Source organism: Auxenochlorella protothecoides, assembly GCF_000733215.1.
Source record: "Auxenochlorella protothecoides strain 0710 unplaced genomic scaffold scaffold46, whole genome shotgun sequence".
In the NCBI taxonomy this organism is placed as follows: Eukaryota; Viridiplantae; Chlorophyta; class Trebouxiophyceae; order Chlorellales; family Chlorellaceae; genus Auxenochlorella; species Auxenochlorella protothecoides.
This window is the reverse complement of record NW_011934475.1, coordinates 80,095-94,253: the sequence shown is the minus strand read 5'-3', so window position 1 is coordinate 94,253 and position 14,159 is coordinate 80,095. Positions and strand designations below refer to the sequence as shown.

The window sequence follows — 14,159 nt, the reverse complement described above, 5'->3', positions numbered from 1 at the left end:
CGCTGAGATGTGTGAAGGCTCAGCACTCACCTTTCCATGCGCATTCACCCAAGGAGGGTGTACTGATGGCAGGAGGTCAAGGTTGTCGAAGTCCGACATGGCACTCAGTGCAGCCGAGTAGTCACCACTTGTGTGAGCAAGGTCACCTGCACGTTTATTTGAGCGTCAACGATCCGAGGTTCGGCAGCAGAGACTCGGGTGTCGGGTTGCACCTCCCACCTCATGGTATGCCAGTGAAGGGGATTGGTCAGAGATGACACCTGTGAATTCCCCATGTCTGCGCACCTCTCTGCACAGGAGCAGGGGAAGACTGCATTGCCGCCGAGGTTCCCTGGAACAAGTCATGTCGCAGAAAGGTGCCTGCGCCGAAATTCTCCCCGGGACTGCTATGGATATTCTTGTCTGCAAGCACTGTCGTGGTATATGCAGCCGCCAATGTGTCTGCCTCGGCCTGCCTCCTGGCAGGTGAGGCATGCATCGCAATGGTCCCTGTGTGGGAAATTGAGGGGACAGTCCACAATCAGTGCGTGTCATGGATCCGTCGTTTTTAGAAAAGTGGTCACCCGTGAAGAGCCTTACCTCCAGCGCCAATGGTATCCCCGGACACAGCAGCAGCCGCAGCTGCAAGCTCGCTCATGTATGCACGTGTCCTCTGTATCATTGGTATGAGTATCTGCAAGACACTGGCTCTGTCCACAGAGATGAACCTGTGCTGCTGCAGAAATTTGGCGGTCGGCCGCAAGAGAACGTCCTGGAGTGATCGGGAACGGGGGCGAGTGAGGCTTTCCTGGCTTTCCATGCCCCAGAAGGATCACTCATGCAGGCTCTTGGATATGAACTCCGCTTGAAAACCTACAGGGATTGCTCATATCCTCACTCACCTTTTGGAGACACTGAGCAATGAAATCTTGGAACGTCAGACTCCAGCGCTCAGAATCCGACAAACGCGGCGCGGGATCCTTGACTATCATGAAAATAACGCGGTTAGGATTTATCTTCCACCGGGGTGGAGCCTGCTCGGCCATCTCTATCACCGTGATGCCCAGCGCCCAGACATCGACCTGGGAAGGGGAGGGAGGGGGTCGCTCTGCAACCCTATCATTGCAGTTTGCAGAGCAGCCAACAGTGGCCCGCCAGGGTCCCCTTGAACAAGCAACCCTCCACCCACCTTGCCATCATACTGGCTTATCTGGATGACTTCGGGAGCCATCCAGTGTGGGGTCCCAATGAAAGTATTGCGCTTGCTCATGGTATTAGTGAGCTGGGCCGCGACGCCGAAATCGGCCAGCTTCACCTCCCCGTTTTCAGTCAGGAGGATGTTGCCACACTTGATGTCTCGGTGTACCTGTGAGAAGGACACACGGCTAGGTGTAAGCTTGCGGTGGCATTGAGTTAAGAAATCCATGCACACAACCTCGGGAAAAGGGGCCACCCACCTTGCCCACAGAGTGGAGGTACGCCAGACCGGTCAGCGTTTCTCCGGTAATGTACTTGATCAACGCCTCGGAGAGACTGGACGAGTTCACGTGCATTATATCGCTGACAGACCCCCCGGCGCAGTACTCCATGACAATCCAGAGTGAGTCCGGCGTCTTGACGCTTCCCTGCGCCGTTCCGGAGAGTGTGTAGACAGTGAGGACCTGTATTCGTTGACCTAGCATCAGGGTGAGATCTGCATGCCGTGCAACCACTCACATAGTACTTGACGATGTTTGGGTGCTTGCAGTCCCGGAGCATGGCAATCTCCCTCTGGATGCTCTCGATCTCGTCGTCTGCGGCCAGCGGGATGACCTTCACTGCCACAACTTCGCCCGTGCTTATTACCCTGGCCTTGTATACCGCTCCATATGATCCCCGGCCCAGGGGGTGCAATAGCTGGAAGACTTTGTCCGGATCGTCGAGGACGTCCTGCATCGTCCTTCGTCCCCGAGGCGATGGAGTGGTAGGTACTGTAAAGCAAGGTTGTATATGCGTGGACAGTTTATCGCTGCTTACTCCGAGCCTTCTTACCATGCAAATACCCCTGCTTCTTCGGACCGACGATCTCGCGCTCTCTCGTGCCACGTCACACTGAAGCCTTGCAGGGTTGAGTTGCAAGCTTCCAGCAGTGGCTGGAGGTAGAAGTGCCGGAAGCAATTTCAAGAGACTGCCTTCAAGACTTTCTTCCCAAGTGCCTGGTCGCTGACAATCTGAACGCCTCCCAGGACTTGGGTAGACCCTTCTGATGCCTGGACCTTTCTCAAGCTCCCCACGTCGTTCTGCAGAGAGGTCACATGGGTGCTGGCAAGGGGCATACGCAGGGTAAAGACCTGCGACATGGCATTGGTTCCAGTCCCGGTGAGACCTCTTCATCTGTACCCTCACCTGGGCTCGAAGATTGCCTTCGCATATGTTTCGCACAGCCAGAAGTGCCCACTCCCGGGCCATGGGAGCATCGTGATCAGATTGACACTGTGTCAGTATCAGAATTAGCTTCCCAGAGTCAAGCACAGCTTCTTGGACAGCCTTCCGTCGATACAGTGAATTAGCCAAAGCTGCAAAGGAGGATAGAACACATGCGGAGGATTGGTTTGGGAATGCTACGTGCTAAAACCAAAGTAGGTTGCTCCTGATGCTGACGGGGTTTCCAGTTCAGGCAAGGACCACAGAACTCCCTTTCTATGAGGAAAAAGATGGCGACAGGGGGAACTCAACAGACACACGGGCACCGCTCCTTGCCACAAGATACCCTGTTCCTCACACCTGCCAAGACATCAGTCTTGACGTCCAGAGTATGTTGCGCTGCTGGTTCTCCGGCTGGCGCCTGGTCTTTGCGAGGGGCCGGCACCATGTCCAAGAGACATAGAAGGAGCTCCACAAAGCCTGCCTGCAGCAAAGCCTCAGCAAGAGGGGCCTTGTGGACTGACAGGCCCCGGCCCTGGTCATCTCTTGCCATGATCGCCCTGCCAAGCGCCAAGACTCCTCTGACAAGCATGAGCGAGTTGTCGCTCGTCAGGGTTTCGCGCTTTTCTGCAATACCACGGGCTAGCTTTCCCAGATGTTGCATCGCTCGAAGATGGTTTGTGGCAACCGAGGTTCCCACTTCACTGCAATATGCGAGAAGAATGGCGTCAGCAAGCTGGGCTTGTCAAAGGCTTGCCACCACCAACCCCGTGTGCTCCCTGGAGTGCTCTGCTTCCGCCACCAACCTGTATGGCACTGATGCGGCTTCTTGGCAGAGAATGTCCAATATCATGCACGTACAGGGGAGTTCAGCAGTTGAAGTCTGTAGCAACTCCTCCGCCAGGCCACTCTCGTACACCGCATACCCAATGAGGAGGGGTAGGTTGTCCCATGCGTGGTCCTGCCGAAATGCTGGCGAGCTTCAGGATGGAGGGCATGAATGCAGAGTCAACAGTTGCTGCCACATCCAGTGCACACCACCCACCAGCTGGGGTAGCAATGTGAGGATCTTCTTGATGATCCAAGCCACATCCGGCTTGGGGAGATGGGGCTCCCTCCACCTCTGGCAGCATAAGAACAGAAAATAGCAGAGGGCATCGAGCACCGGTCCTGCCCGGACAGACGGAGAGTCAGGGATGATGAGCAGTAGAGTAGATTCCATACATCTCCATCACTGGAGTTTCCAGTGCATGGCGCAAGGAGTCATACCTGTGAAGTTGCTCAGCGCGCTAAGCAATCCTGCCTCCAATAGGAGGGTCCAGCACAGGTGCACGGCTGCAGGAGAGGATGCTGCAGCATTTGCAAACGTCTGCATGCTCAGGAGCTGCAGGGTAGCAAGCGGATAGCTTTCAGTGGTGTCGAGCCGCATGGCAAGCACATTCGCCAATGCACCCAGCACTCCAGTTTCTCGTAGCAGGGCCAAGTTCTGCGGCCCTGTGGAGGCTGCGTTCCGGAAAATTCGAATGCACTTCTCGGCAACTTGTATTTGCACGATACATCTATTGGGAACGCTGGACAAGTCCAGCCCTTTAAATATTCGAATGGCGCTCTCGAGCCCGTCGGGATGGTGGTCAGTCATGACAGGAGGACTGCTCGTTTGTCCAATGACAAGACAGGCGCAGGCAGCGCGTTGGACGCAGATGTACCAGTATACGCCTATCGCTGTATGACGAGATATATTGGCACACACTCTCCCGGCCCTCTGCTGGTGTTGTCATTCGTAGGGCTTGCCCGCTTCGTGCAGTGCCTGCTGCGTGGCTGCCGGAACTGCAGGGTTAAAAGCTCCTCGGCATCAGATGGATCCCTTCAGAATAAAGCACCACACGTGTCCACACTGTTTTTCGGAGACCATATAGGCCGCTAGACTTCATCGTGTTGGCATCTTGCCGGAAGGATTGAGTTTGCAGGTCTTGCACACACATTTCCGGAAGGAAGGCCGGGGGTCCACCGACGTTCAGCTGCGATTTCGTGATCAATGAACCTCTTGAAAGCCTTGGGTAAACGTAGAGATGGCGGTGGTGACTTGTGTGGACGCTCGTTGGCGGTGGACGGTCTGCAGATCAAGGTTGAGAGTCTCATAGGAGAAGGAGGATTCGCAAGCATTTACCGCGTAACAGAAATGAAGTCTCGAACGATATTGGCCCTGAAGCACTTCCGTCTCGGGTATGAGTCTGGAGTAGGCCGTGGGGGTGGGGTGCTGAGACCCAGAGAGGATTCTTGCAAGGGGGAGTGTCCATTTTCCCACCATACCCTCCCGAGCACCCCCGTATTTTACCCACAGAGGGGATCCAGGCGCCGTTGCAGCTGTCTACAACGAGATTGGGATCATGGACGAGCTGCGTGAATGCCCGGCAGCACTTTCCCTCGTTGCCGCCGAGTTTGGCCCAGGGAATCAGGAGGCATTCGTGCTGCTGGAGTTTTGCCAGCATAACCTGGCAACCCATCTCCAATCCTTGTCGCGGCCAATGGACCTGGAGGGCATCCTTGCCGTCTTCCAGCCAGTGTGTGTCGCCGTCGAAGCGCTGCATTCCCTTCAGCTGCCGACAGTGCACAGGTGAGCAGACGCTGTGGTGAGATGAGTGGTCCTTGCAGAAAACGTTGGGCAGCCGGGGATTGCCGGGTACATGTCCCTGACCTCAATGAATGCCTCTCCGCAGAGACATCAAGGCAGAGAATGTACTACTGCACAGCAACGGACAGTGGGTGTTGTGCGATTTCGGGAGCGCCACCACTTGTCAGATGGTAACTGGGGGTCTTCTGGGTCTGTGCAAATATGCAATGGTGTGGGAGGTTCACTGGTGAAAGTTGGGCATGAGTCTTCATGCATGACAATGTGGGCATGATCGAATTTTCGCAGGCGTGTCGCACGGGGGCCGACATTGCCCTCTTGGAGGACGAAATCCAGAGGAATACCACCCCAGCCTATCGTGCCCCGGAGGTATACTGTAGGGGACAGATTGGACCATGGAGGAGGGGCCGCTTGTTGTGCTGTCTGGCCATCCATCCTCCTTTTTACAAGGAGGCATCCTTGCCCCCACTTGCCTGATGCGGTACCCATCACTGTGTCTGACCTGTCTCCACCAAAGCGACCCTCACCAACCTAGCCACCCTCTACTCCTGTGGTCAGATGTGGGACCTGTACGCACGTGAGTTCATAGGCACCAAAGTAGACATCTGGGCGCTGGGATGCCTGTTCTACCTCCTCTGCTTTGGGAGGCTACCATTTGAAGGGGAGGCCAAACTCCAGATCTTGAATGGGAGGTACGAAATCCCCCCTGGGACCCCAGCTTCTATCCGGGAGCTCCTGGAAGGCATGTTGACCATCAATGTGGCTCGACGCTGGGACATAGGCCAGGTGCGAGCAGACATTGGTGGACAGGTTCTCTGTGAGTGCAAGATAATGGCCGGCGCTGCTGTCACTGGTGAGACAGCGCAACTGAAAACAGTCCCATTGGCAACTCATGCACACCAAATATCCGTCAAAAGGTGCAAGAGCGCATCTCAGCGTTATCGAGGTCGTCGGCTGTCGAGCTTGGCCCTGTGGAGCAACACGCATCTGCTCCCGCTGGTGCCACCCATTCCAGACCCAGCAGCCGAGCTGCCTCCCAGTGGGCCCCTTCGGCATCGGCTACTCAGTCCCAACAGCAGCAAGCTCGGGTCGTCAGTGACACAAGCTTACCAAGAGGGCCGCTTGCAGCACAAGCTGCAGCTCTTGCGGCCACTCCTACAAGCGCTGCAGCAATGCAGGCAGCAACAGCCTTTGCCCCATCTTCTGCAAGCGTTTCATCAACCAACACTGGGCTTGAGCATCGCTGCCAACCCAGCGACTGGGCGACAGGCTTTGAGGAAATCCAGCCTGTGCGCATGCCATCTACGGCCAATGCCCAGTCTGCCGATTGGGCTACCTTTGGGAGTGAGGCATTCCTGCCAGTCGACCCCGTGAAGACTAGCCCCAGTCCTCCTAGGGCGCCAGCCGGGGCTGATCAAAGGGACAGCGGGCAGCCTGGGTTCCACCAGTCCTTTGGACAGGAACCCTCTTCGTCTGCCCATATTATGGAGGAACCCCCAACCGGCAGCATTGGAGGTATGTAGTTTGAGCTTGCAGGAGACGAAAGAATTGCATACGGGATGCACATCGTGTGAGGAGGGGCCATCCGTGCAGGCACTCGAGCTTTGACTCACAGCTGACATGCTTGGATGCTGCTTCCACTCAGCCGCTCTGAGTTCGCTGTCCAAGTCCTGTTACCAGAGAAGCCAAAATCGACCTCTTACTGTGCCTGGCGCTCCGCAGGGCACTCACAGCATTCGGAGGGTCTGCTTACCCAGAGCATTGATCCTTTGACGACAGAGTTGAGCGCAGCCTTGAGTCGAATCGCCGATCTTGAGGAGACATGTGGAGCTCTGGAGCATCTCTTCAAGGTGTGTGGGGGGGTCACGAGAGCGTGTGCCACGCATTGCAATTGCCACCCGGAGCACTTTAGGTGGCCGATTTGTGCCATTTGAGACACTCCCTCTTCCTTTGCATCACCTCTACAGGACAAGGTTAAGGAAGTTGAGACGCTCAAGGCACGTCTGGCAAATCAGGATCAACAGCTGGAGGCTCTGCGACTTCAGATTCTGGAATCCAAAGAAGCAAGCCAGGTCCGGCTCTGGGCACCACCTGCATGTCTCGTCAGGCTCGCGTGTCACCTTGCTGTTGTTCCTTCAACCCGTCAACCTCATTGTTCACATCCGTTGTATTGCTCACTTGTTGCCCGAGATCAGTCTTTGGTTGCCATGAAGGAAGCTTGATTACCCTCTGACAGTCTCCCTTTTCCCACTCTTCCCTCTCTCAGGGTGACAACAGCCAGACCCTTCTGTCCACACTCTCGCTGCACGAAAATAAGCCTCGCACAGAAAGTTCCACCCATTCCCGAAACACCAGCGATCCCCCGAGCGGCGCTTCTTCGCCATCAAAGCTCTGCCGGCCTGTGGCCAGGTCTTTCACCACAGGAATGAACGGTGGGGCTCAGAACTACTCATCCCCCATGCGAGTCCCGACTGGTCCCATCTCCCTGTCGAAACCTGTCGCCCAGCCAATGCATGGGAGGAATCTGAGTCAGCCTTCCTGCTTTGAGCAGCTGGACCCACTAGGCTGACGGACGATTCCTTGGCAGAGCCCAGGACTCAAGCAGCCACTGTGCATGCCTGGTGTAAGAACACGATGGGATTTGAAGACAGAGAGAGGCATAGAAATGGCAACGTTGGTGCCGCAATGGCATCCATTGAGTCAGTGATTCTGTGTGAGTGACACACTCGACTCAGGCACAACAGGCAACCCCTTGGATATTGCTCCCTCCATATAGCCTGTCAGATATTCACCTGTATGGACATCCCTGCACATAAGGAATCAAGAACAAACATATCTTGTAAGCCCAGAAGAGCGGGTGCCTCAGAGGTTCAAGCTGGACCAAAGGGGCGAGGTGAATGCGACCTTTGCCTGCCAGTTGGGTCAGCTGGGCCAACAGGAAAGAAAGAAGCGCACGAATAGGAGCAACTCGACCCCGCGACATTCTAAACCTGGCACGCTCTGGGGCCTCAGTTTTTCATCATCGTCCGACGCCTTGCGCACCATGAGCGACACTCAGGGGAGCGACATCTGGTCGGCGGCGGTAGGTCTCCCTCCCCTGCGTTGACTGGTCAATCTCCAGGTGTGGCCCATGCCCTGAACTGAGCTGTCTCTGCTCTCGACCACACAGGGCCACGTCAAGATTCCAGACGATGCCTGGGAGTATCAGATCCGGAAGACGTTGAATGATGCTGCCTACAATGGACTGGACTACGTCCCGTACTGCTCCACCATGCCCGTGCAGCCGAAGTGTGATGACGCCAAGTTCATCTGGGTGAGTGAAGCCTGACGAGGAGGGAGGGAGTTGCCTTTGATGTTCGTTTCCAGGTTTTACTGAATCCCACCCAATCCTGGTTGCAGAAAAAGAAGGGTGGCAAGTAGGCTAGGCCTCTGTTGAGGCTCGACTGGCTTGGTACTGTGGCGCCAAAAGTCTACTGCTTCCTTGAATTCATGCCTGTGAGGAACTGCATGTGGCTCTATAGCCAAATTTGCTGCAGCAGCTCCTTGTAGGTGCTGAGATCTCTGTGCAGGCACCAGGGGAAAGACACCCAGGCATGGGATGCTGAGAGGCTTGTTTGCAGAGGAGCAGCTGGGAGGTTGACATGACGCTGAGGGTCTTGACAGCGGAGGGTGCAAGGCATCAAGAGAAGAGTCATGCATGCCCCTCTCATAGCAACTGCGACCTTCTGGGCCAAGCAAGACCTCGCTGTCCTGACTGGTCTGAGTGGACTCCACATCGAATAGGTGGAAAGCATTTCAAACTCGTTAGCGCCCTCGCGAGGCCAGTCCCGGGGCTCAACCACGACTCGCAGCCCTTGCTAGCCTGTAGACATCCTCTACTCCGCGAAATCAATTCTTAGATTGTGGTAGTTGCTGTGCATCAGGATGAAGTACATTCTGGTGACGGGAGGGGTGGTGAGCGGCCTGGGCAAGGGTGTGACGGCCTCCTCCATTGGAGTGCTCCTCAAAGCCTGCGGTCTGCGCGTCACCTCCCTGAAGATTGGTAAGTTTAATTTGGGTTGCCAAGGGCGGAGGCTGTGTCGTCGAGTACTGTCCTGCATACCCGGTGTGACTCACCCAGGCGCTCCGGGTCACGCCCCCGTACTCTACCCCGCAGACCCGTACCTGAATGTGGATGCCGGCACGATGTCCCCCCTGGAGCACGGCGAAGTGTTCGTCCTCGACGACGGTGGCGAGGTGTGCCTGAGCGTGCACCTCTGCGCTGGGAGGGCATTTTCCAAGGCTGGCCTACTCCCTTCCTCGCAGCACTGTGCAGAAGGCAACACTGTTCCCCATTTTCCAACCAGGCCGACCTGGATCTGGGCAACTACGAGCGATTCCTGGACATTTCACTGAGCAAGAACAACAACTTGACCACCGGGAAGGTCTACCAGGTATGGTGCAGGTGTCTCTCCGCCTACCAAGGGTGCGGGCAGCACTCTGACAGAGAACGTCGGTTTGCATCCGTGCGCCAGGGAATGTCTGCCACGCCATGCGCCCAGCCATCGCCCGCTGCTGCGTCTATGCACCCGCTAGCATCCACCCGGTTTACCCTTTCCCCGTCAGGCGGTAATCGAGAGGGAGAGGCGCGGCGACTACCTGGGGAAGACGGTGCAGGTCGTGCCGCACATCACCAACGAGATCCAGGACTGGATTGAGCGCGTGGCCCACGTCCCAGTGGACGGCACGGGCTCCATCCCCGAGGTCTGCGTGATCGAGCTGGGCGGGACGGTGGGCGACATCGAGTCCATGCCCTTCATCGAGGCGCTGCGCCAGTTCCAGTTCCGCGTGGGGTCAGGTGCGCCGGTGGAATGAGCCTGTGGACGCCTGGGTCGCTGATGGCGGTGGATGGATGGTTGAGGAGAGGAGCGGGCTCTTCTATCGCGTTTGATGCCTGTGTCTGCGCTACGATCCCCTTGCTACCCTCCCTGCAACCCCACCCCGCCATGGCATCCTAGAGGACCGGAAACCACAACTCTGTACACTGACATCCATCTCTATTCTCCCCCAGGGAACTTCTGCGTGGTGCATGTCAGCCTGGTGCCCGTGATCGGGGCCGTGGGCGAACAGAAGACCAAGCCCACCCAGCACAGCGTCTCCACCCTGCGCTCCCTGGGCCTGAACCCCTCCCTGCTGGCCTGTCGCTCTTCAGAGCCCCTTAACCAATCGGTCCGCGAGAAGCTGGTGCGCCAGGCCGCCCGTGCAGGCAGCGAGGGGTGGTGGGCTGTGCGCCGGACGAGATCTTGCACTCGGCCCCACCCTATCGCCACCCCCTCCCTCCTCTGCAGGCCTCCTTCTGCCACGTGGCCCCGGAGCAGGTGCTGACGATGCACGATGTGTCCAACATCTGGAGGGTGCCCCTCATGCTGCAGGACCAGGGGGCCCACACCACCATCTGCAGCGTCCTTGGCCTCGGCGCCTCCGCCCCCAAGATCGACATGCAGCGCTGGAAGACCGGCATCGCCGACAAGTGGGACAGCTTGAGGGAGGTGCGGCAGCGAGGGTGGGGGGTGCCTGCATCGAGTCTGTGCTCAGATTGCAATGCGGGGCAGGATGGGCTGAGGTGGGCGATGCACCCTGTGTTGGTGAGCAAGGCCAGGAGGCCAAGGGGTCACCTGATGCAGACTCTGCCCACCAGGATACATGACCAAATCGGCAAAACCTGATGCACGTGTTCAGCCTCACCTTGCCTCCCCAAATGCAGGCCCAGGCGGTCAAGATCGTGCTGGTGGGCAAGTACGTCGAGCTGATGGACGCGTACCTGTCGGTCACCAAGGCGCTGCAGCATGCCTGCCTGGCAGCTAGCGTGAAGCTGGACCTGGAGATTCTGGAGTCTGGTGACCTCGAGCCCGTCACGGCCGACTCGCCCCACGATGAGGCAGCACACCAAGGTCAGTCCCGCTGCCTTGCTTATCTGGTGGGTTGGGAGGGGCAGGCTCCAGAAAACTTTCATTCATCTGTGTTGGCATGGCAGCCACGGCTTTTGGGAGAGGCTGCCCTGTGTGGGAACCCTCTCCTTGTTCCATGCCTCGCTGCCTCCCCCCACTGTAGTTTCCCAACCCAGACCCTGACCCACGTCGTGCGCATAGACCCCCTCCCCTCCCCCTTCCTGCCCGATCGCGCAGCTGCATGGGCCATGCTCAGGTCGGCCAAGGGCATCCTGGTGCCCGGCGGCTTTGGCGGGCGCGGGACGGAGGGCAAGATCGCGGCCGCCCAGTACGCCCGCACGCATGGCGTGCCCTACTTTGGCATCTGCCTGGGCATGCAGGTCGCGGTCATCGAGTTCGCGCGCAGCGTGCTCGGCCTGGCGGGGGCCAACAGTACAGAGTGGGACCCTGCCTCCCCCGCCCCCGTCGTCGTGTTCATGCCGGAGATCTCCACCACGCACAAGGGCGGCACCATGCGCCTGGGCATGCGGCGCACGCTGCTGGAGACCACCGACTGTGTTGCCGCCAAGCTGTACCAGGCGGAGCAGTGGGTGGACGAGCGGTACCGGCACCGGTACGAGATCAACCCGGAGTATGTGCCGCAGCTGGAGGAGGCGGGGATGAGGTTCGTGGGCCGGGACGAGACCGGGTCACGCATGGGCATTCTGGAGCTTCGAGACCACCCCTACTACGTCGCCGCCCAGGTGAGAGCGGGACGGGGGCACCTGCACGACGCACGCTTGGGTCGAGGCCGGGCCCACCATGTGGCGCCTGGAGTCTGACGGGGCCGGCCTGCAGACTTGATCAGGAGGATGGTGCAGGCGGTGAGCTGACAATGCTGCTGCTCAGCCCTCCCGCCGACCACCATGCAGTTCCACCCGGAGTTCAAGTCGCGCCCATTCAAAGCCTCACCCTTCTTCCTGGGGCTCATTTTGGCCGCAGCAGGTGAGGAGGAGGGGGGAGGCGGGCTGGCTGGTGATTATGGAGATTGGATGAGATCATGGTACCACTAGCTGACAACATGTGGCTGTTTAGCAGGCCCCTGGCTTGGGAGCTTGAAGACTTTGAAACGCAGCGGCATAGGACTGCAGCAAGTCACTCGGAGCGCTCACTTTGGAGTCTCCCACTCTTCGTACAGGCAAGCTCAACACGTACCTGTCTGGGCGTGCCACTCCGGTGACCTCCCCCGTGAAGAGGCAATCTCCCGGGGTCAAAGCCAATGGCCACATCTCTGCTGCCTTCAAGACCCTGGCCGTCGAATGAGCTGGCTACTGTCCGTGGAATGGTGAGATAAGTACATTTACCGGCTTTGAAAGGCAATACCCTGGCCAACAACATTTGCTTCTGCTCCCATGACAGCTCAAGCCCTGCATGCTCATGTTGGCCTTGTTGGCATGGCGTGTTCAGTTCTTCACATGCCTCCTTCACACTGTAAACATCCTCTTGGCATGGCAGGACAATCAGTGCTTAAATAGTGCAATTTAGACTGGCACCCTTGGAGGCATACACGGCCTCAATGAGTCCAGACCTGTTGCACTTCTATGTGAGGAGAGGTGCTAGCAACAGAATCATCGAGCGCGAACGCCCAGCATCTTCAGAACATCCCCCACCATGTACAGAGAACCTGTGACCAGAACTTTGAATCTTACAGTGGGAGACTCCCTCGCAGCCTTCCGCAGCAAGTCCACTGTAGACTGAGGTGCATCATAAGGGTGTAATATGGCTTGCTGAGGGGCAAATTGCATTTGGGGGCTCGCATGCTTAGATGCAAGTGGGACCGCTGCCTCCCTTGACTTCAGATAGGGCCATCTCTCGCTACGGCAACCCAGAAGTGCGAAGATATACTTGAAGCCGAGCATCTCACTCCATCTGCTCTTCCAAACCTGACCCTTACCTGGAGGGTTGGCAGCACAGCAGAGCACGGAAGCACACTCTTGCCGTTACTTGCAGAGGGCAAAGTGGCAGCAGCTGCCTTGCCCAACGTGAGAGGAGGGGCGGCTCCAGGCTCTCCAGTCAGGGCGATCGCACGTGTTCGTGGCAGGGAATCCCAGACAGCCTGCAGCCGAGATTGCCAGGTCAGCTCGGCGGGACCCTCACGAGCTCCCAGCTTCCCGTATGAGGAGTTTGGGGGAACGAAGAATGCATGGTGGATGGGGACGGCTCGCTGGGCAAGCACTCTCGCCAGCGGGGTCAGTAGATTCTCGGGGGACCGCTCCTGCCGAGGGGACGGGAGGAAGCATGCTTGATGCCCGCAATATCGAATGTAGCGGTTTGGGTCTGACCGGAAGCCTCTTGGCACACCACCCTGCGCCCTATCCATGCTCCAGGTCGGCCTGTCAGCTCGACAACTGGCAGACAGTGAGACTGAGAGGGTAAAACTATCCACCATTCAGCCTGCAAACCCGCCCCTGGATCACCTCCTGGCAGTTGAAGACAAGAATGTGTCGGGTCGTGGCAGCATCTGTCTTCCAAGCGGCTGCGCAGTCAGCAAACCAGTCGGCACACACGGCCGTGCTCTCGGCTGTGTGCGCTCCGTCCAGGTAAAACGAGAGGCGGGCGGAGTCTGGGGCAGCCTCCGTGGTCTCGGGGTCGTGAACAATCTGCGTCCAGGGAGCGGGGCAGGACGTGAGCGCGGCCAGGGTGCTGACACACGGTGTGGTTCTGGAACATAGATTCGCCCCAAATCGACCCCAGGAGATTGGTGCTGTGTTGGGATTTGTTCATCCGGCAGACGTGAAAACCCAAGCTCTTCCCCCCTTTCCAGCCATTCTGGCTGGCTCGAAGCATGACTCGCCTGTCCACGGCCCGGCCAGTGCACAGTGGCCAGGCCGCGCAGGTACTCTGATGGCAGCTGGCACCTCGCAAGCTGCTCGATCCTCGCCGACACGGGCGTGGAGGGGCTCGCAGCAGCCCGCTGCTCCTCCCATGCACGTGCCAGTGCAATGGCCAGACTGGCATTCACTCGTTGGTGTGCCCCGGGCAGGCCGATGTGGAGGGGGCTTCCGGTGCCATCAGCATAGGTGTCCAGGGAGGGAGCGACTCTGAGACTGGCGCCCGCGACCGCCGCCCTTTCCTCCAGTGCAGCGGCTGCATCTGCCGGCTGAGGAACCGTGATGGCAGGCCTCCCTGCCTTGAAGATGCCAGCCTTCTCTCGCGCAATTTCCTGCAGGGAGCGGCAGGGC

General features: G+C 58.1%; 3 protein-coding genes across 3 annotated transcripts; 2 read left to right on the top strand and 1 right to left on the bottom strand.

Annotated features, from left to right (window-relative positions):
• Positions 1 to 811: 811 nt before the first annotated feature.
• F751_4072 (Serine/threonine-protein kinase dst1) lies at positions 812 to 1,914 on the bottom strand (the record flags this gene model as incomplete). The annotated part of the gene is made up of 5 exons (XM_011403655.1): positions 812 to 852; positions 923 to 1,061; positions 1,169 to 1,345; positions 1,437 to 1,604; positions 1,696 to 1,914. The coding sequence occupies 5 exons, from the start codon at positions 1,912 to 1,914 to the stop codon at positions 812 to 814; spliced, it is 744 nt and encodes a 247-aa protein (XP_011401957.1).
• A 6,140-nt stretch (positions 1,915 to 8,054) lies between these two features.
• Positions 8,055 to 8,431, top strand: F751_4071 (hypothetical protein; the record flags this gene model as incomplete). Its single annotated transcript, XM_011403654.1, has 3 exons — positions 8,055 to 8,093; positions 8,181 to 8,324; positions 8,411 to 8,431. The coding sequence occupies 3 exons, from the start codon at positions 8,055 to 8,057 to the stop codon at positions 8,429 to 8,431; spliced, it is 204 nt and encodes a 67-aa protein (XP_011401956.1).
• Positions 8,432 to 8,935: 504 nt separating this feature from the next.
• On the top strand, positions 8,936 to 12,240 carry F751_4070 (CTP synthase 2; the record flags this gene model as incomplete). The annotated part of the gene is made up of 10 exons (XM_011403653.1): positions 8,936 to 9,053; positions 9,168 to 9,247; positions 9,358 to 9,444; positions 9,617 to 9,848; positions 10,062 to 10,234; positions 10,339 to 10,539; positions 10,755 to 10,941; positions 11,176 to 11,681; positions 11,850 to 11,922; positions 12,116 to 12,240. The coding sequence occupies 10 exons, from the start codon at positions 8,936 to 8,938 to the stop codon at positions 12,238 to 12,240; spliced, it is 1,782 nt and encodes a 593-aa protein (XP_011401955.1).
• Positions 12,241 to 14,159: the final 1,919 nt, after the last annotated feature.